The 22,279-nt window shown below is 44.7% G+C and overlaps 1 protein-coding gene across 1 annotated transcript in view; it reads right to left on the bottom strand.

Annotated features, from left to right (window-relative positions):
• Nucleotides 1–17,303, bottom strand: part of DYNLT2 (dynein light chain Tctex-type 2) — a 43,281-nt gene extending 25,978 nt beyond the window's left edge. Inside the window, exons 1-2 of the mRNA XM_083174661.1 lie at nt 17,216–17,303; nt 13,292–13,507 (exon numbers count right to left, since the gene is read on the bottom strand). Of these exons, the coding sequence (XP_083030787.1) occupies nt 13,292–13,483 (192 nt within the window). The 5' untranslated portion in view covers nt 13,484–13,507; nt 17,216–17,303. The remainder of the gene's footprint in view (nt 1–13,291; nt 13,508–17,215) is intronic.
• Between the last annotated feature and the right edge of the window lie 4,976 nt (nt 17,304–22,279).

Below are 22,279 nucleotides of genomic sequence, written 5' to 3'. Positions count from 1 at the left end.
GATACTTCCTGATATCTTTACAGTGACGCTTGCGTGTCATATACGTTTAGCTTGAAACGCAGGTCACCGGGATGGTTATTCATATTGCATCAGGCACCATTATATGGATCGTTCCATATGAAAAAGTAGAGATGTGCAAAATTAGCATTAATCACATATTGCCGTACGGCCCGTATATAACAATACTAAAGGATACAAATGTTAAAAAAACCACTGCATTATTTTTAATGAGAGATAACAATAAAAATAATAAAAGAATTCATTTACTAAAAAGCCTTAATAAAAAATTCATGATAAGTGGATATTAAAAAAGCAGATATTAGAAAGGCTGGCATTATAAACCTCATTCTAAAAAGCATTTAAGCTCGAAGTCCATATTTAAGCCTAATGGGAACAGAGTTTTCAACGTATATATGGTCTGCATTTCTGTGCGTGCCAATCTCTGTTCACAGTCATTGACCCGCCAGTGTGATTTCACCATCCTTATCCCACAAAAAGAGACCAGATGTCGAATATCACACTGGTGGACTTTTTTGAAATGGTCAGACACATTATTGGACTCCAGGCCTTTCTTTACATTTCTTACATGCTCCGCCCATCTAACTTTAAGGGCCCTGGATGTCCTGCCAACATACTGTTTGGAACAATTACATTGTAGCAGATAAATACAGTTCTTGCTATCACAAGTTATGAAGTCCTCAATCGGATATATTTTCTTTGTATGTGTGGATTGGTATTCTTGCACACATTTTATTGAACCTTTACAGGATCTACATAAACTGCACATACCACATCTAAAAAACCCTTTTGATTTTATACGGGTAAGTGGCGATGGAACATTAATGGCGCTGTTCACTATGGTGTCTTTCACATTTCGGGCCCTCCTGTATACAAACTTCGGGTTGGTATTAATATGTTTGGATAACAGGGGGTCACTAGTAAGCACACTCCAATGTTTTTTTATCATGCTTTCTAGCTGTTTATGTTGACTCGTGTACTTTGTGATGAACATTACATCAGATATACTAGATTTAACCTTCTGGGGCCTTTCCTGATCTTTATTCACTAGCAGAAACCTGCCCTTATCTTTAGCTGCATCATGCTTCCATTTTTAAAAAGAAGTCCACTTTCTACCCAAAACACAAAAAGGGTTGCTTCATCGAGACCTTTGAACGCCTGGTATGCGATGATCTAGGAAAAATTCAATTTAAACCAGACAAAACTGTAAATTTAACAAAAAAGGAACGGGAAGCCATTAAGAGTCTGCGGGAAAATGACCAAATCGTCATAAAACCCGCAGACAAAGGGGGCAGTATCGTAATTTTGGATGTGGAGGATTACAACAGCGAAATCATAAGACAGCTGTCCGATACAGCAACTTATAAAAAATTAAGGGGCAACCCCACTGAGACAATCAGTGGGAAGCTATCCACTTTTTTAAAACTGTATACTAAAAAAGGAGTAATCACAACATCTGAAAGTGAATACATTATGATCGAGAAACCATCAATGCCAGTAGTATATATACTACCCAAAATACATAAAAATGAGAACAAACCCCCCGGCCGGCCAATTGTGGCAGGCACAAACTCTATCCTTTCAAATTTGTCCCATTTTCTAGACCACTTGTTACAGCCGATGGTACAAAAGAATCAGTCTTATCTCAAAGACACTATCGCCACTCTAGATGTCTTAAAAACCATCAAGTGGGAGGGAGGTTTCAAATTAATAACATCTGATGTAGCCTCCCTCTACACAATTATAGACCATAATAAAGGGTTAGTAGCGATTAAATACTTCCTAGATCAGGAAGAGATGGAAGAAGAGAAGAAAAATTTCATTCTGGAAGGCATTTCTTTGATTTTAACAAATAATTATTTTTGGTTTGATGGTGGATACTATCTTCAATTAACCGGTACCGCTATGGGCACCAGGCTGGCACCAAGCTATGCCAATTTATTTATGGCATGGTGGGAAATGAAGGCGGTGTGGCAAAATCACCCGTTTGGTGCCAGCCTGGTGCTATGGCGTCGGTATATTGATGATATACTTTGCATTTGGAGGGGCAATGAGCCTGATTTAAAACTGTTTTGCGATCATTTGAATTCAAATGACCTCAATATTCGCTTAACATTTGATATTAGTTCAGAAACTGTTAATTTTCTCGACCTTACTATCTACGTCGAAAATAACTTACTAAAAACTAAAAATTACATAAAAAAAACTGATTGTAACTCATTCATTGACGCTAGTAGCAATCACCACACCAATTGGCTCAGAAGTGTCCCTGGAAGTCAATTCCAGCGTATCAGCAGGAATTGTACGGACCTAGAGGTTTATGATGACCAGGCCCTACAACTAGAGAAACAATTCCTTAGCAAAGGATATCAAAAGCCAATGATTGATGCAGCTAAAGATAAGGGCAGGTTTCTGCTAGTGAATAAAGATCAGGAAAGGCCCCAGAAGGTTAAATCTAGTATATCTGATGTAATGTTCATCACAAAGTACACGAGTCAACATAAACAGCTAGAAAGCATGATAAAAAAACATTGGAGTGTGCTTACTAGTGACCCCCTGTTATCCAAACATATTAATACCAACCCGAAGTTTGTATACAGGAGGGCCCGAAATGTGAAAGACACCATAGTGAACAGCGCCATTAATGTTCCATCGCCACTTACCCGTATAAAATCAAAAGGGTTTTTTAGATGTGGTATGTGCAGTTTATGTAGATCCTGTAAAGGTTCAATAAAATGTGTGCAAGAATACCAATCCACACATACAAAGAAAATATATCCGATTGAGGACTTCATAACTTGTGATAGCAAGAACTGTATTTATCTGCTACAATGTAATTGTTCCAAACAGTATGTTGGCAGGACATCCAGGGCCCTTAAAGTTAGATGGGCGGAGCATGTAAGAAATGTAAAGAAAGGCCTGGAGTCCAATAATGTGTCTGACCATTTCAAAAAAGTCCACCAGTGTGATATTCGACATCTGGTCTCTTTTTGTGGGATAAGGATGGTGAAATCACACTGGCGGGTCAATGACTGTGAACAGAGATTGGCACGCACAGAAATGCAGACCATATATACGTTGAAAACTCTGTTCCCATTAGGCTTAAATATGGACTTCGAGCTTAAATGCTTTTTAGAATGAGGTTTATAATGCCAGCCTTTCTAATATCTGCTTTTTTAATATCCACTTATCATGAATTTTTTATTAAGGCTTTTTAGTAAATGAATTCTTTTATTATTTTTATTGTTATCTCTCATTAAAAATAATGCAGTGGTTTTTTTAACATTTGTATCCTTTAGTATTGTTATATACGGGCCGTACGGTAATATGTGATTAATGCTAATTTTGCACATCTCTACTTTTTCATATGGAACGATCCATATAATGGTGCCTGATGCAATATGAATAACCATCCCGGTGACCTGCGTTTCAAGCTAAACGTATATGACACGCAAGCGTCACTGTAAAGATATCAGGAAGTATCATACGGAGCGATATCCGCGTCTCAAACCTCAGTTTGGAAGCAGACGTCACTTCCGCATCCGTTTGAAGAGGGTCTGCGTTCCACATAACAAACCGGACGTAGCCAATACTATCGCCTGCACAGGAAGACCCGGATATCCGGGTAGCGGGACTGCCTGATAGAGTACACCGTTAGAAACAGCGGGAACGCTGTATGAGGCTACGAAAAAACAAGTTAAGGACTCCCCGGATCGGACGCAGTACAATTACGTAAATGTACCAACATAATAATGCATATGCTCCGTTTTTTCTCTCCATGCTTTCTTGATGTAATATATTTTATATAGAGAGGTCCCTTTGTTTTAATGTGTGTGTATATTTTATGAATTGGCTTTTTAAGAATTTACACTCCGGTACAGATTTTTTTACTTGCTTAATTAGGATGTTTGCTGGGCAGGTATAAATACCTTCACCCTATTCATACACTCCACACCTTGAAAAAGGACCATTATAGGTCCGAAACGCGTCGGTGTTGTGGAGTGACTTTTCCAGCTTAGCCGATCCATCCCCTCTGGCCTCTTCACATTTTTTTCATCTTGTGAGGCACCAACTCTCCTCTAGACCCGGGTGAGTGCTGAGTTGGCAGGGATAGGAGGTGACGCTCTGCTTGGAATATTTTTAATTTTTTAATTCTTTTCTGCTGTTTGTCCAATGTATCCTGTTTTTTTACTGCACGGATTGTGAGAATAAAATTTTGTTATACCGCTACCTGCCTGTGAGCTTGATGCCATAAAGTTCTACATGAGATCTGGACAATCTAAGAACAGAAAAGATACCCCTATGTGCATATAGGGCATTGCCAAAAGGTGAGCATTTACTGCATGGGAATCTGGAGAAAAGTTGGTGATTGAAAGATACCTTTATAGGCATATAGGGCCTGTTGGACAGGTCAGTGTTCCCTTGAGAACCCAACTATAGTGATTTATTGGAGACTGTTTCTGGTTTCACTATCTATATGTATATGTCTCCTCTTTTACCCATGAGCCTGTAAAGCATCCTTGGACAGAATCCAGGACCAGGGAAGAAGGAGTGATCAATCCACCCTATTCATTTACCTGACAGCGCATCAGGATACCTCTATCTTGTATTCCTTTGTATTGTTTTTTGGGGCTGGTATCCCAAGGGGGTATTAGTTGCGGCAGTCAGGTTTGGCGCATTCATAACCACTACTAAACCATTCTTTGTATACTTGTCTTTTACCACCGGTAGAGGTTTTTTGCAGCCGAGATTATGTTTGCCCATAGAGGCCGTAGAAATGTATTAGCTAAAGATATCTTTGACAATGAGGAACATTGCGAAGTTATAGATGATAATTTGGAGGAAGCTATGTTTAAATTGGAGAAAGCACTGTTAAAGGAGGGACGTCTCTGGTGGGAAGTCATCTCACTTGAAAAATATCGTTCTGAGGGCATCATCCCCAGGGGGCTCAGAATAGATAAAACGCCATCCTTTAACAGTGAATCAGATGAGTTTAAAGCCAATTGGTATAAAATTTTGGATACCTGCTCATTTAAATTAATGGAACTCATAATTAAATATAAAAATGAGGAATTAAAGAAAAATGAAGATACTGTTATGATTTATAAAACTCTGGTCGATCCCCATTCCAAAACAAAAGAATTTAAAGAATGTGAGGAGAACATCACACATAAAATTGAAAAAAACGAAAAAGAACTTAGATTGAAAAAAAAAGAAAAAGTATCTTAGAGATAAAGAGGACTACAAAACAGGCTCCCAATATGATTATAAAACCAAAACCAATAAAATGGAAACAAACAGGGACCCCGTAACTCCTAAACAAACCCCTAGGGTAAAGAGATTCCATCAATCTAAACAATCATATCGTTATAAGCCCCAAGAGAGAATTTCAACAAATGAAGATAGTTTCACCTTCCAAAGGAATAAGAGAAAATGGAGAGTGTACAATAACAGTGAAGACTTACCCATTAGACAAAAAAGAAACAGATATTTCACTAATGAGGAAGAAACCCCTAGACACTGGAGACAAAATAGGCCAGAAAATGAAAATATTGGTTGGAGGACAAAAAATAGATTTGAGCCTCTAAGAAGACATCGGGACATTGAGCCACATTTTTTAGACAAGGAGACTTACCAACCAGTAACACATTGATACATAATCCCCCAAAAAAATGTAAAAAACGAGGTAAAAGAGGGGGCGGACTATCCGAGGAGTCCAAACTCAAGAAAAAAATAAAAAGATCAGAGAAATCACATAACCAAATCCCTTTGGAAACACAGGAGGTAGAACAGCATGATCTTGGCAAAAACAAAATTTTTAATTTAAGCAAATACATACCTAATGCAGAAGAGATGAAAGTCTTGGAGCGAGGTTTAAAGTTCGCCCCATCAAATAAAACAGATGAGTTTGAAGTCTTTATAGACTTCCAGAAATTTATTAGAAAGTTGACATTAAAACGTTTCTTCGAGGAAAATGGACAGACAGAAAATACAAATAATGAGGTTACTAATTATTCCATTTTTAAAAAGAAGTCCACTTTCTACCCAAAACACAAAAAGGGTTGCTTCATCGAGACCTTTGAACGCCTGGTATGCGATGATCTAGGAAAAATTCAATTTAAACCAGACAAAACTGTAAATTTAACAAAAAAGGAACGGGAAGCCATTAAGAGTCTGCGGGAAAATGACCAAATCGTCATAAAACCCGCAGACAAAGGGGGCAGTATCGTAATTTTGGATGTGGAGGATTACAACAGCGAAATCATAAGACAGCTGTCCGATACAGCAACTTATAAAAAATTAAGGGGCAACCCCACTGAGACAATCAGTGGGAAGCTATCCACTTTTTTAAAACTGTATACTAAAAAAGGAGTAATCACAACATCTGAAAGTGAATACATTATGATCGAGAAACCATCAATGCCAGTAGTATATATACTACCCAAAATACATAAAAATGAGAACAAACCCCCCGGCCGGCCAATTGTGGCAGGCACAAACTCTATCCTTTCAAATTTGTCCCATTTTCTAGACCACTTGTTACAGCCGATGGTACAAAAGAATCAGTCTTATCTCAAAGACACTATCGCCACTCTAGATGTCTTAAAAACCATCAAGTGGGAGGGAGGTTTCAAATTAATAACATCTGATGTAGCCTCCCTCTACACAATTATAGACCATAATAAAGGGTTAGTAGCGATTAAATACTTCCTAGATCAGGAAGAGATGGAAGAAGAGAAGAAAAATTTCATTCTGGAAGGCATTTCTTTGATTTTAACAAATAATTATTTTTGGTTTGATGGTGGATACTATCTTCAATTAACCGGTACCGCTATGGGCACCAGGCTGGCACCAAGCTATGCCAATTTATTTATGGCATGGTGGGAAATGAAGGCGGTGTGGCAAAATCACCCGTTTGGTGCCAGCCTGGTGCTATGGCGTCGGTATATTGATGATATACTTTGCATTTGGAGGGGCAATGAGCCTGATTTAAAACTGTTTTGCGATCATTTGAATTCAAATGACCTCAATATTCGCTTAACATTTGATATTAGTTCAGAAACTGTTAATTTTCTCGACCTTACTATCTACGTCGAAAATAACTTACTAAAAACTAAAAATTACATAAAAAAAACTGATTGTAACTCATTCATTGACGCTAGTAGCAATCACCACACCAATTGGCTCAGAAGTGTCCCTGGAAGTCAATTCCAGCGTATCAGCAGGAATTGTACGGACCTAGAGGTTTATGATGACCAGGCCCTACAACTAGAGAAACAATTCCTTAGCAAAGGATATCAAAAGCCAATGATTGATGCAGCTAAAGATAAGGGCAGGTTTCTGCTAGTGAATAAAGATCAGGAAAGGCCCCAGAAGGTTAAATCTAGTATATCTGATGTAATGTTCATCACAAAGTACACGAGTCAACATAAACAGCTAGAAAGCATGATAAAAAAACATTGGAGTGTGCTTACTAGTGACCCCCTGTTATCCAAACATATTAATACCAACCCGAAGTTTGTATACAGGAGGGCCCGAAATGTGAAAGACACCATAGTGAACAGCGCCATTAATGTTCCATCGCCACTTACCCGTATAAAATCAAAAGGGTTTTTTAGATGTGGTATGTGCAGTTTATGTAGATCCTGTAAAGGTTCAATAAAATGTGTGCAAGAATACCAATCCACACATACAAAGAAAATATATCCGATTGAGGACTTCATAACTTGTGATAGCAAGAACTGTATTTATCTGCTACAATGTAATTGTTCCAAACAGTATGTTGGCAGGACATCCAGGGCCCTTAAAGTTAGATGGGCGGAGCATGTAAGAAATGTAAAGAAAGGCCTGGAGTCCAATAATGTGTCTGACCATTTCAAAAAAGTCCACCAGTGTGATATTCGACATCTGGTCTCTTTTTGTGGGATAAGGATGGTGAAATCACACTGGCGGGTCAATGACTGTGAACAGAGATTGGCACGCACAGAAATGCAGACCATATATACGTTGAAAACTCTGTTCCCATTAGGCTTAAATATGGACTTCGAGCTTAAATGCTTTTTAGAATGAGGTTTATAATGCCAGCCTTTCTAATATCTGCTTTTTTAATATCCACTTATCATGAATTTTTTATTAAGGCTTTTTAGTAAATGAATTCTTTTATTATTTTTATTGTTATCTCTCATTAAAAATAATGCAGTGGTTTTTTTAACATTTGTATCCTTTAGTATTGTTATATACGGGCCGTACGGCAATATGTGATTAATGCTAATTTTGCACATCTCTACTTTTTCATATGGAACGATCCATATAATGGTGCCTGATGCAATATGAATAACCATCCCGGTGACCTGCGTTTCAAGCTAAACGTATATGACACGCAAGCGTCACTGTAAAGATATCAGGAAGTATCATACGGAGCGATATCCGCGTCTCAAACCTCAGTTTGGAAGCAGACGTCACTTCCGCATCCGTTTGAAGAGGGTCTGCGTTCCACATAACAAACCGGACGTAGCCAATACTATCGCCTGCACAGGAAGACCCGGATATCCGGGTAGCGGGACTGCCTGATAGAGTACACCGTTAGAAACAGCGGGAACGCTGTATGAGGCTACGAAAAAACAAGTTAAGGACTCCCCGGATCGGACGCAGTACAATTACGTAAATGTACCAACATAATAATGCATATGCTCCGTTTTTTCTCTCCATGCTTTCTTGATGTAATATATTTTATATAGAGAGGTCCCTTTGTTTTAATGTGTGTGTATATTTTATGAATTGGCTTTTTAAGAATTTACACTCCGGTACAGATTTTTTTACTTGCTTAATTAGGATGTTTGCTGGGCAGGTATAAATACCTTCACCCTATTCATACACTCCACACCTTGAAAAAGGACCATTATAGGTCCGAAACGCGTCGGTGTTGTGGAGTGACTTTTCCAGCTTAGCCGATCCATCCCCTCTGGCCTCTTCACATTTTTTTCATCTTGTGAGGCACCAACTCTCCTCTAGACCCGGGTGAGTGCTGAGTTGGCAGGGATAGGAGGTGACGCTCTGCTTGGAATATTTTTAATTTTTTAATTCTTTTCTGCTGTTTGTCCAATGTATCCTGTTTTTTTACTGCACGGATTGTGAGAATAAAATTTTGTTATACCGCTACCTGCCTGTGAGCTTGATGCCATAAAGTTCTACATGAGATCTGGACAATCTAAGAACAGAAAAGATACCCCTATGTGCATATAGGGCATTGCCAAAAGGTGAGCATTTACTGCATGGGAATCTGGAGAAAAGTTGGTGATTGAAAGATACCTTTATAGGCATATAGGGCCTGTTGGACAGGTCAGTGTTCCCTTGAGAACCCAACTATAGTGATTTATTGGAGACTGTTTCTGGTTTCACTATCTATATGTATATGTCTCCTCTTTTACCCATGAGCCTGTAAAGCATCCTTGGACAGAATCCAGGACCAGGGAAGAAGGAGTGATCAATCCACCCTATTCATTTACCTGACAGCGCATCAGGATACCTCTATCTTGTATTCCTTTGTATTGTTTTTTGGGGCTGGTATCCCAAGGGGGTATTAGTTGCGGCAGTCAGGTTTGGCGCATTCATAACCACTACTAAACCATTCTTTGTATACCAGTAGATAAAGGAAGCAAAACTTTTTTTAAGTATATAAGTGAAAGGAAATAATCAAATGGAGGAATAATAAGACTGCGGACAGACACTGAGAATTTGCTGGAGAGAGAGAAGGCAATTACAGATCATCTGGTACTTGTGGAGTATCACGGTTCCCACGATGTCCATCGCATGCTAAAAAATCGCATTGCATCGCATGCGATGCGATCGAATGCGATTTTGCACTGAAATGCATCCAAATGCATGGAAATGTGTAGCAAACATGTTAAATGCCCCCAAATGTCATTTTTCAGAGTGTACCACCCCCACTATCAATGCCAACCCGAAGCGTGGCGAGCGCAGCGTGCCCGCGAGGGGCGGTGGTACGCGTCCTATGACCTTTTCATACCCCCACTATCCACGTCGGCGTGGAGTTGAGAATAGAAAGTGTGGCGAGCGCAGCGAGGGGACGTGGATACCTTCACAGGTATCCGCGTCCCCTCGTGGGCTTCACAGGTGTCAGCATCCGCTCGCCACGCTTCGAGCTCGGTGGCTCGCTGCGCTCGCCACACTTTCTATTCTCAACTCCACGCCGACGTGGATAGTGGGGGTATGAAAAGGTCATAGGACGCGTACCTCCGCCCCTCGCGGGCTCGCTGCGCTCGCCACGCTTCGGGTTGGCGTTGATAGTGGGGGTGGTACACTCTGAAAAATGACATTTGGGGGCATTTAACATGTTTGCTACACATTTCCATGCATTTGGATGCATTTCAGTGCAAAAACGCATGCGATCGCATCGCATCGCATGCGATTTGATTGCATGCGATGCGATTTTTGCTAAAAATAGCTAAAAATGGTAAAAATCTACACTACATATGGCATGCGATGGCATGCGATGTGAGCCGTGATACTCCACAAGTACCGATCATCTAAATAATTACTTTTGCTCCGTATTCACTATAGAAGGAGAAGGGAAGGGACCACAGTTAAGTTGCATGGACAGTCATAAAAATAAGTTAGATGGAAGTACATTTACTAGGGAGAAAGTCTTAACAGAACTTTCAAGACTGAAAGTGGATAAATCAATGGGGCCAGATGGAGTGCATCCAAGGATACTAAAATAACTAAAAGATGTGTTGGTAGCGCAATTAACAGATTTATTCAACCAGTCACTAGATACAGGTACAGTTCCAGAGGACTGGAGAAGAGCAAACGTAGTTCCACTGCACAAAAGCGGAAGCAAAGAAGAAGCAAGTAACTACAGACCAGTGAGCCTTACATTAGTAGTAGGGAAATTAATGGAAACACTATTAAAAGAAAGAATAGTGGAATATCTTAAATTAAACAATTTACAGGATCCAAAACAGCATGGCTTTACTGCAGGGAGATCATGCCAAACAAGTCTCATTTACTTTTTTGACTCTGTGACCAAAATACTAGATGAAGGGGGGCTGTAGATGTGGCATATCTAGACTTTAGTAAGGCATTTGGCACTGTCCCACATCGCAGGCTGCTAAATAAACTTGAAAGTGTGGGGTTGGATTATAAAACAATTAAATGGATAAGAACCTGGTTGCAGGATAGGAAACAAACAGTAGTAGTATATGGAGTGCATTCTATGGAGGGACATGTTACCAGTGAGGAGTACCCCAGGGATCTGTACTTGGACCAGTGCACTTTAATATCTTTGTTAGTGACATTGAAAATGGTATTGAAGGGAAATTATGCCTTTTTGCAGAGTAGACACACCAGGAGCGGTAAATCAAATGACTGATGATCTAAGTAAACATGAGAATTGGTCAAGAGCATGGCAACTACAGTTTAATGCTAAAAAATGCAAAATTATGCACTTGGGACTCAAAACCCCAAAGGCTCAATATATTATCAAGGGTACTATAATGGAAACTACTGAGGAGGAAAGAGATCTAGGAGTCACTATTTCAAGTGACTTAAAGGCAGGAAAGCAATGTAGCAAAGCAATGAGGAAGGCTAGTCAGATGCTTGGTTGCATAGGGAGAGGAATCAGTAGCAGAAAAAAAAGAAGTAATAATGCCACTTTATAGGTCATTGGTACGGCCTCATCTGGAATACTGTGTCCAGTTCTGGAGACCATATCTTCAGAAGGATATAAATACATTAGAGAGTGTACAAAGAAGGGCAACTAAAATGGTGCATGGCCTACATCACAAAACTTACCTGGAAAGACTAAAATATCTTAACATGTATAGTTTGGAGCAGAGAAGGGAAAGGGGGGACTTGATAGAAATCTTCAAATATATCAAGGGTTTTAACATAGTACAGGAGGGAACTTTTCTTCAAAGGAAAAGAAGTAATAGAACACGAGGACATGCACTGAATATGGAGGGAGGTAGGTTCAGGGGAAATGTTAGAAATAATTACTTCACAGAAAGGGTAGTGGATAAGTGGAATAGCCTCCAATCAGAGGTGGTAAAGACAGTAGAACAATTTAAACATGCTTGGGATAGGCATATGAATATCCTTACAAAGAAATAAGGATTAAAAAGGGTTGAGATTACCTGAAGGGTAAAAAAAAGGGGCAGACTAGATGGGCCAAATGGTTCTTATCTGCCGTCAAATTCTATGTTTCTATTATCTGTGTGGGGAGGACCCATGTGCTGTATTATATGTGAGGGGACCAATGTGCTTTACTATTATCTGTGTGTGGAGGACCTATGTGCTTTATTATCTGGGGGGGGGGCTATTTGCTGTATTATTATCTGTGGGACCTATGTACATTATTATCAGGGTGGGGGATTTCCGGATCAGATGTCGCACACCTGTAATTTTGGGCCAATTTTGCCCGATTATCGTCCCAAAGTGCCGAAATCGGATGAAATTGGCCCAAAATCGTATAGTGTATAGCCACTGCTCTCTGGTTAGGTGACCACACCCCTTCAAAAAGACCACACCCCCTTGGTGGGCCCCTGTGAGTGCATTTTCGTGGTGGGCCCTTCATGCCCCAGTCTGACACTGCCAGTAGCAGTAAATCCTAAGCTGCATCCTCTTTATGCAGCAGTGGATCAGAGAAACAGGCAGTGGGCATTTTTATTCTTAAGATGCTTCCTGTAGCTCTAGCATCATCTAGTATACAAATATGAAACAGCTTTGCCACCACTGAATCAGTCCATTGGCATTAATCTGTAGGTGCTTTCTACAGAAATATTTAAAACTATTTATTCATACTTACCGACTTTCTGGCTGCCCTCATCCGGGAGAGGGCAGCCAGCTCAGGGGGGGGGGGGCGCCGGGAGTGAAAATGGGTGGGGAGGGGGTGGAGGCACATGGGCAGTGACTTGTTGGGGGTGTAGCCTAAGCGATAGTGCTGTTTTAGCCATGCCCCCAACATACAATGCCATTTTTTATGGTATTGCACTGCGGTGGGCAGGGCTAAAATGGCGCTATTCGAGTCATTTGACAAGCGGACCCCCCCCCCCCCGCCGAGGGAGGGGTCGCTGGTGCCGGCGGAGGGGGGGGGCGCGGGAGCCAGGCGGTTTTGCGGGAGGGTTGCCCCTCTTTCCAGGGGTCCGGGAGGGGGACCCGATTTCCGGAACCCTCCCGGCCATTCCGGGAGGGTAGGCAACCCTGAATTTATTAATATGCTAAAGTTTTCCACTCTTTGCTAGGTCTGACATACCTTTAGAATTTGTTCCATTATTCTTTCAACTGTTTGAACAGAAAATGTATTTCTGGGTTCCAATCTATATGTGTTAGCATAGTTGATCTTTACTGATCTTGGTTTAGGAATGACTGAGTCAGTATGGTCTTTGGAATCATCTTCCGGGAAGCCAGGCTCATTGCAAGCTACATCAAGAGATACATCTTTCATCCTCTCTTCTAAAATGCGAGAATACTTATAGTACATACATGAAAGAATAAGTTGACAAGGAAAAGTATATTAATACATGAGCAGCTACTTTTTTTTTTTATTACATAATGTGTTTTAAGAGCTATAGGGCCCATGTGCAATGGGTCCACCCATACCTGTTGCTGGCAGTGCCATCTTTCTTGCAATATAATAAAATTGGTTTATGCACAGTAGATAACAAAGATTCTGGCACATTGCCAAAGATTTTATATCTTTTGTGCAGACACCATCTTTCCAAAGACATTATTGGAAAGATGACGCCATCAGAGCAGCGGTGTAGCTAGGTGCCATGGTGCCTGGAGCAAGGGCATATTTCGCGCCCCCCCCCAATATGAATTGGGGGCGTGGCTAACATGTGTTGGCATGTTAGATTTAAAATATATAAGACACTGTAACGGAATCTACTGCGTTATATAAAACACTGTAACTGAACCTACTGCGCTATATAAGACACTGTAACGGAATCTGCTGCGCTATATAAGACACTGTAACGGAATCTGCTGCACTATATAAGACACTGTAACGGAATCTGCTGCTCTATATAAGATGCTGTAACGGAATCTGCTGCGCTATATAAGATGCTGTAACTGAATCTGCTGCGCTATATAAGACACTGTAACGGAATCTGCTGCACTATATATGACACTGTAACGGAATCTGCTGCTCTATATAAGATGCTGTAACGGAATCTGCTGCGCTATATAAGACACTAACGGAATCTGCTGCGCTATATAAGACACTGTAACAGAATCTGCTGCACTATATTAGACACTGTAACGGAATCTGCTGCGCTATATAAGACACTGTGACGAAATCTGCTGCGCTATATAAGATGCTGTAACGGAATCTGCTGCGCTATATAAGACACTGTAACGGAATCTGCTGCGCTATATAAGAAGCTGTAACGGAATCTGCTGCACTATATAAGACACTCTAACGGAATGTGCTGCGCTATATAAGACCACACACACACCACCACACACAAATATATACATTTATATACATATACAGTATATGTGTGTGCATGTATATGTGTGTATATCATAACTGCTACTTGCTTACATGCTCATTGTAAGGAGTTACATGCCTGTTGCCAGGAGTTTCTGTCTCAATGTCAGGGGTTACATTCTTGCTGCCAGGGATTACATCACATTGGGGTTTATTCTAGTTCATTCTTTCTGACAAAATCCTTCTTAGATGGACAAAACCATGTGCACTGCAGGGGGGGCAGATGTAACATGTGCAGATAGAATTAGATTTGGGTGAGTTATTTTGTTTCTGTGCAGGGAAAATACTGACTGCTTTATTTTACACTGCAATATAGATCTCACTTTGAAGAAAAACCCCACCCAAATCTAATTCTCTCTGCACAAGTTACATCTGCCCCACCCGCAGTGCACATGGTTTTGTCCATCTAAGAAGGATTTTGTCAGAAAGAATGAACTAGAATAACCCCCATTGTCTGGGGGTTACATGCTCCTTGCCAGGGGTTTCAAGCTTGTTGCCACAGAAAGGGTGGGGGTTAAATGCTTATTTCCAGGGGTTTTATGCTGGTTTCCCAGGGGGAGTTTCTTGCTTGTTACCTAGGGGGAGTTACATGCTTGTTGCCATGGGGGAATACATGGTCATTGCCAGAGCTAGTTACTTGATAGTTTCCCAGGGGTGCCTACAGCAGAGTTACATGCTCATTGCCGGGGGTGCACATTGAAGGACAGCGCTCCCGGAATCCACACTTCCGGGTAGCATTGGGTGCTCTGCACTCCCCTATAATAGACAGATGCTAGAGGGGCTCCTGCACCTCTAGTATTTTTGTGTCTTGGGGGGATCACAGCGTATGCGGACCTTTAAACACATAATGCCCCCAGTAACATTGTTGCCTATGCAAATTATGCCCCCAGTAGCAGTGCCACTTTGCACACATGATGCCAGCAGTAACAGTGCAACTTAACCTCATAATGCCCAAATTGCAGCACCGCATAACAAACCCCCAGGAGCAGCACCACTAACAAGCATAATGTCCCCAGTAGAGGCACTGCGGATTAAGCACGGGGCGACAGGGGCCGTCGCCCCGAGGTCCCCACACATTTGGGGGCCCCCACACCAGCACTGCTGACTGCTTGGACCCTGCAGAGACCCTCTACCCGCCTGACCAGGTACCAGCCTCGCCGGGGGGACGGGCACTGTGTCGTCTGTGTAATGGTTGTCTGTGGGGACCCCCACAATTTTGTTGTCCAGGGCCCCCACACACCTTAATCCGGCACTGGCTTACACCCATAATGCCTCCAATAGCAAAGCTGTTTATATGCATAGTGCAGAATTCCCCCAGGAGCAGCCCTGCCTACACATATAATGCTCCCTGTAACATGGCTGCATCTATATATATTGGCCATACACACTTATTCAATAACTGACTGTGGCAACACTTATGCCCCTTTCCCACTGCAGCCTTAAAACGGTATTTTGCCGATTTTTGAGGGCAAAATACCGTTTAAGGCTGCAGTGGGAAAGCGCCAGAGTTGAAATACCGTTTAAAGTTAAACGGTATTTCAACCCGTTTTCAGAGCAGGGTTTTGCACGGTAATCTACCGTTTAAGATGCAATGGGAATGCATCTTTAAACGGTAGAGATGATTGCTGATTTTTTTCAGCAATCATCTCCGTGTGTGTACGCCCCGCTGCCCCCCGCCCCCCCCCTCCCCCTCGCCCCCCCTCCCCCTCGCCCCCCCCCCCCCTGTTATACCCCTTTTACACCTTTTACACGGGTCCCGTGTAAATGGCGGTGTACATGGTCCCGCTGCGGGTGCAGGCACCCGCAGCGGGTCCACAGCGTGCAGCGCTGGGCAAGATGTGCCCAGGTGCTGCGGGAGGAGGGGGGTCCCTGCTGCTGCTGAGGGGAGAGGGGGTACCTGTCAGCCTGACACGGCGCTGCCGCTGCTGTATCTCCCCCCCGGCGGCCGCTGCCGCTGCTGTATCTCCCCCCCCCGGCGGCCGCTGCCGCTGCTGTATCTCCCCCCCAGCGGCCGGTCCTTGCGGCGGATGTACAGTCAGTGTCGGCGGTCCCTCTGGCGCAGGGGAAATAGTACTTATTTCCCCTGCGCCAGAGGGACCGCCGACACTGACTGTACATACGCCGCAAGGACCGGCCGCCGGGGGGGTGATACAGCAGCGGCAGCGCCGTGTCAGGCTGACAGGTACCCCCTCTCCCCTCAGCAGCAGCAGGGACCCCCCTCCTCCCGCAGCTCATGGGGACAGCTTCCCCCCTCTACCCCCACAGCACCCGGGGACAGCTTCCCTCCTCTACCCCCTCCAAGCTGCCTGTCTATCCTTGTTGATAGATATATATCTATCTATATATATATATAGATCTATATAGATATATATATATATATATACATATATATATATAGATCTATATATATATATATATATATATATATATATATATAGACATAGATCTATAGATCTATATATATATATATATATATATATAGATATATATATATATCTATATCTATAGATATATATATATATCTATATATATATATCAACAAGGAAAGACAGGCCTGACCCATTGTCACAGGCACTAAACGTTTTGAAGAGCTAAAACGTTTTACCTGCAATGGGAATGGTACTTAAATGGCATTTGAAACTGTAATCTGCTGCAGTGGGAATGCTAAATACCATTTAAGATTACCTGTAAACTAAAACGGGTCTGCAGTGGGAAAGCAGCATAACTTGGTCTAATGGCTGACCCCGTGATGTCCTGCAGGCAGCTGCTCCCATGTAACTCTGCCCCATTTGACTCGAGTTGTTAGCCCCGCCCCTTGTCGTCTTTAGCCTCGCCCCCTTTTCAGCACCCACTGTCTATTGTTGTTAAGGGGTGGAGGGTGGGAGCACTTAGTTACCTATCAGCAAGCTCACTGCTGCTGCTCCTGAACTTTGTCATGTCCCCTTACACAGGGCTGACTGACAGTTTCATCTCTGCCTGGGACTCGGGAGCAGCAGCAGCAGTATCTTCGTATGCAGATCACTCCTTCCCCTTCTCCTCTATAACAGCCGCAGGGGACCAAGAAAAACCGGGTAGCTACATGCCGGGTGCCGACAGCTCAAGCTGTCAATCAGCAGCGTGGCCCAGAGCAGAGCGCAGCGCAATCACTAAATGCACAGCCTGTCCCTGACAGGCGCCCACCGCAGACCCCGCTGGCTCTTTCTCCTCCAAATAGCCGTGGGGTCTGCCTCACGGTGGCTATGGCGCCACTGCCTTGAACTGCAGGCAGGTATCATTTGCGGAGGGGGGGGGGCGGGCCGGCGGCGCCATTCGACCAATCGGCGCCCGGAGCAGGAGCTCCGGTGGCTCCGCCCTCCCTACGCCTCTGCATCAGAGGTAAGTATGAGCACAGTGAAGAATCATCTGTAATTATTCTGTAGAATGCTTAATTGTAACTAGCGTATATGATAGTTCCTAAAAATAAAACAGGTGATAAAATAATTTGGTGCTTGTTTAGTTTCACGGCGCCCGATATATCGGATGCAATATCGGACGATATTTATCGATGCGATTTTTGACCTGTTTATAACGCATGGAGTTGACTTTATATAGTGTGGCGAGCGCAGCGAGCCACCAAGCCCAGCGCTTGCCACACTATATAAAATCAACTCCATGCATAGTGGATAGTGGGGTTATGAACAGGTAAAAAATCGCATCATATCGCATCTTTATATCGGCCGTTATCACATCCGATATATCGGCCGATATCGCATCCAATATATTGGGCGAAAAAATGAATAGGAGTCCCCGCATTTTGAGAATCAGCACCAGGCCCAACCAGCCAGCAGGGTAATTCCACAGCCAGGGGAAAACTATTAATATTAGTTCCCCTGGCTGAAGCATTAACCCCCTGAGCAGTCCCCCTCTCCAGTATTAACCCTGACCGGGCTGAAGCCCGGGTGCACATACCTCCCAACTTTGAAACAGACAGAGGAGGGAAAAGTGGATGCAGAAAATTTCGGGGGCGTGGCCTAACTAAAGGGGCATGGCCTATACTCGCGGCTCTACCGCGAGGCCATGCCCCTGTTTTGACTCTATGGGGGCATGACCCAGAGGCTCTGTGAGCCTCTAGCCATGCCCCCAGCCCCCTGGCTGCGGGAATAGATCAAAGATCTAAAATCAAGTTTACATATGTTGATAAATTACAATAAAGGTAGCTAGTTTATATCTATCTATAAAGGTGTCCACAGGTTTCAGTTTATTGTCTGTATTGTGTAAAGGGCCCCACACACAGGGCGACATTTCAGGCATTTTCTGAGCGATTTTACTAAATCACTCAGAAAATGCCTGAAAACGCATGTAAATTGCTATGTGTGTAGACCACCCAGCGATTTAAATGCGCAGCCCCGCCGTTCTGAATCTGCCCAAGATTCAGAAAAGACGGGCCAGATAATTTCTCTGCAGTCGCTCAGAAGCTCCTGCACATCTCCCGCATGTGTGGTGTGGGCAGATGAGCAGGACCTCTAAGCGGGTGATGCAGCAGCCCCCTTCCCAGACCCCCAACTCGCGGCACCCACCACCTCAGCAATTCCAACCCACCTCCCCCACTCGCGCCAATTCCGCACCCCCGTACACACTCGCGGCACCCGGACCCCTCCTCCCCCACTCGCGGCACTTCTGACCCCCCACCCTGCCCCACTCGCGGCACCCGGACTACCCCACTCGTACCCCACTCGCGGCACTTCCGACCCCACTTGCTACACTTCTGACCCCCCACTCCCCCACTCGTGGCACTTCCGACCCCCCTCCCCATAGCGGAACCTGGACCCCCCCTCCCCCACTCGTGGCACCTGGACTCCCCCCAACTCGCTGCATTCCGATCCCACCCTCCTTCCCTTCCCTCCCCTCCCACCCCTCGAAGCACTTCCAAACCCCCCACCCCCACCCTCAATAAACTCACCCTGGTCGTGGCGTCGGCCCTCATCCATTGGTGCAGTGGAGGCAGCGGAGTGGAGAAAAAAATTCAAAATGGCCGCAGCCTGCCAATCACAGCTTGCGTGTCATTGCCCCACCCGTAGAGCTGGCTATATTAGCCAGCTCCAGACAGGGGGCAATCAGTCCTAGGAGGAGGAGCAGAGAAGAGCTCCAGAAGAACAAGCCCTGGGAGGTGGCAGCCAAGCGAAAGAGCTGCAAAGGCTGCCGCCCCCCCCCCCCCCCCCCAGGTGAAGAACACAGATGAAGAGATTGAAGCCCCGGGAAGCAGCAGCCTTGCAAAAAGAGCTTAAAAGGCTGCTGCCCCAGGTGAAGAACACAGATAAAGAGGCTGAAGCCCTGGGAAGCAGCGGCCTTGCAAAAGAGCTTAAAAGGCCGCTGCCCCAGGCAGGGCCGCTGACAGGGAGATGCACTGGGTACAGCTGTCCCGGGCCCTAGCCCTAGGGGGGGCTGCCCAGAGCCCCCCCCCGCACCCGCACACAGCCTCCCCCCCCCCGCCGGCGCCAGGCACGCACAATACACAGTGCAGCCTGCAGAGTGCCGAGCCTAGAACACAGAGGGGCTCGGCGCTCTGCAGGCTGCACTGTGCAGTGTGCGCTCTGGACCGTGGAGGCTGAAGGATCCGGAGGACGTTGCCGCGGGTGATGGTAAGTAATCGTAATGGGGATGGGGTAGGGGGAGACAGGGTGCGGGCAGGCGGGGGCAGGTGCGGGGCAGGGCGGCGGAGATATGGCGCTGTGCTGCTGGGGGCCCGGACTGTAGGTCAGTCCTGGGCCCCAACATTTCTAGTGGTGGCCCTGGCCCCAGGTGAAGACTCCGCAGAAGCCCTGGGGTGGCAGGGGTACCAGCATGTGGGGCAGGCTTGCTGGGACCTGTAGTCCTACTGTACAGGACAATATTACTGTTTAAACAAGCTATCAACCCTGCACCCACAGCCCAGGGGTGCAGGGGATAGCGCCGGGCTTCAGCCCAGGCCTGGGGTGCCCTGGAGAGGGGGGACCCCACCTCCCCAAAAACTCCTGGTCTGGGCTGACTAGTTAGGGTGGGTAATACTTTGGCCACGGGACCACATCAAGTGTGTCCCCTGGCTATGTCATAACACTCCCTGTTAGTGAAGCCTGTTGCTGTTCCCCAAAATACGGGGGACCCCCTATTCATTTTGTCCCCCGTATTCTGGAAACCAGGGCCAGCTCAAGAGCCTGGTGCTGGTCCCCAAAATACGGGGGACCCCCTCTCACATTGTCCTCTGTATTTTGGGAACCAGGACCACTCAAAGAGCCTGGGACTGGTCATGCTTGTGGGGGGGCACACCATTATGTTTTTTTAAATATATATTTTTCTATGCCACTAGCCACCAATGTTTCTTTGGTTGGGGGAGGGGGGACACACTATGCCACCAATGTTTATTTGTTTAGGGTGAGGGGGGGCACTATGCCACCAACGTTTATTAAATAAATGTATTTATTTTTAAGTTTATTAAGGAAATTACTGTCTATACCATATAACATTATTTTTGTGATGAAGTGCAGGTGAGCAAATGTCCATGTTCACCGTGCCTACATCAGAGGAGGAGGCTGTGCTGTTTTGTCAGCAAAACCAATTGCTGCCCGTTACGCAGACTTGCGTGAACGGCCATCTGATGAAGCTGTCTCTTAAGGAAGCGACGTGGCACTGCCACATTAATTGTTGCTGCAAGAAGGTCAGCGTTCGAGCGGACCACTGGTTTTCCGGGTGTCGGTTTTACGTTCCTGACCCTGGTCTGGTTTGTGTATTCTTGGGCACAGGAGCTGATGAATGTGCAGTACTGCGAGAGGGAGCTGCACATGTCTATAAAGACAATGGTGCAGTATAACGGTCTCATAAGGGAGGCATGAACCATGGATCTCTTGTCCCAGCCGCAGACACAAATTGGAGGCCCTGGCATGGTGGTGGAGGTCGATGATAGCCTCTTTGTGAGGCACAAATCCAATGTTGGGAGGATGCTGCCCCAGCAATGGGTGTTTGGCAGTATATGCAGGGAGACAGGGGCTGCTTCTTGACCACTGTTGAAAGGGGAGACGCCACAACCCTCATGGCTGCCATAAATACACATGTGGCTCCCGGGTCTGTTATCTATTCGGAAGAAAGGGGGTTTGAGACCGCGCTCGCTAAAAAGGCATGCAACACAGTAGCGCACGCAGGGGGGGTTTCTGAGTACCCAGAAACCCCCCCAGGAGTCTAAGGGCCCTCATCTGAAAGCTGAGGGTCCCCTCTTTCTATGGGTGCAAAAATTGTAAAAATCGGCCCATGGGAACCGGAGATATCTGACTTCAAAGCAGAGGTCCCCATCCAAGCCTGTTAATTGCTTTTCCCAGTCAGATATTTCAGGTTCTGTCGAACTTAGAGTTTCTCTGAGGGTATTTTCCAAAAGCTGGGACTCTCCCCCTTTGATGGACACTAGTAGCTTGTCTCTACTGTGCCCAGAACCAGAGATATCAGCCTTCCAGCAGCTGGTTACTGCTCCAGCTCCACACACCTGGTATGTAGTTTTATATACTCGTTGGCAGATTGCTCTGACTCCTGAACTCTCACCCCCTAGTCCCCAATACCATTTGGTAGGTGGGATTCTCTAGTTTTTAATTCCATTAAAATTTAAGAAATCTATTTCTGGGAACTGGAGATATCTGCAGTCAAGCAAGCTGTCCTCCCACCAGAAAATTATGAATAATAAGCCCACTCCACTATACACCCCTCCTCTGCATATTAAACATCCTCTACCACCCTGGAAGTTATGTATCA

The sequence above is a fragment of the Crinia signifera genome, chromosome 3 (assembly GCF_055691185.1).
Source record: "Crinia signifera chromosome 3, ASM5569118v1, whole genome shotgun sequence".
In the NCBI taxonomy this organism is placed as follows: domain Eukaryota; kingdom Metazoa; phylum Chordata; class Amphibia; order Anura; family Myobatrachidae; genus Crinia; species Crinia signifera.
This window is presented reverse-complemented; position numbering and strand designations above follow the sequence as displayed.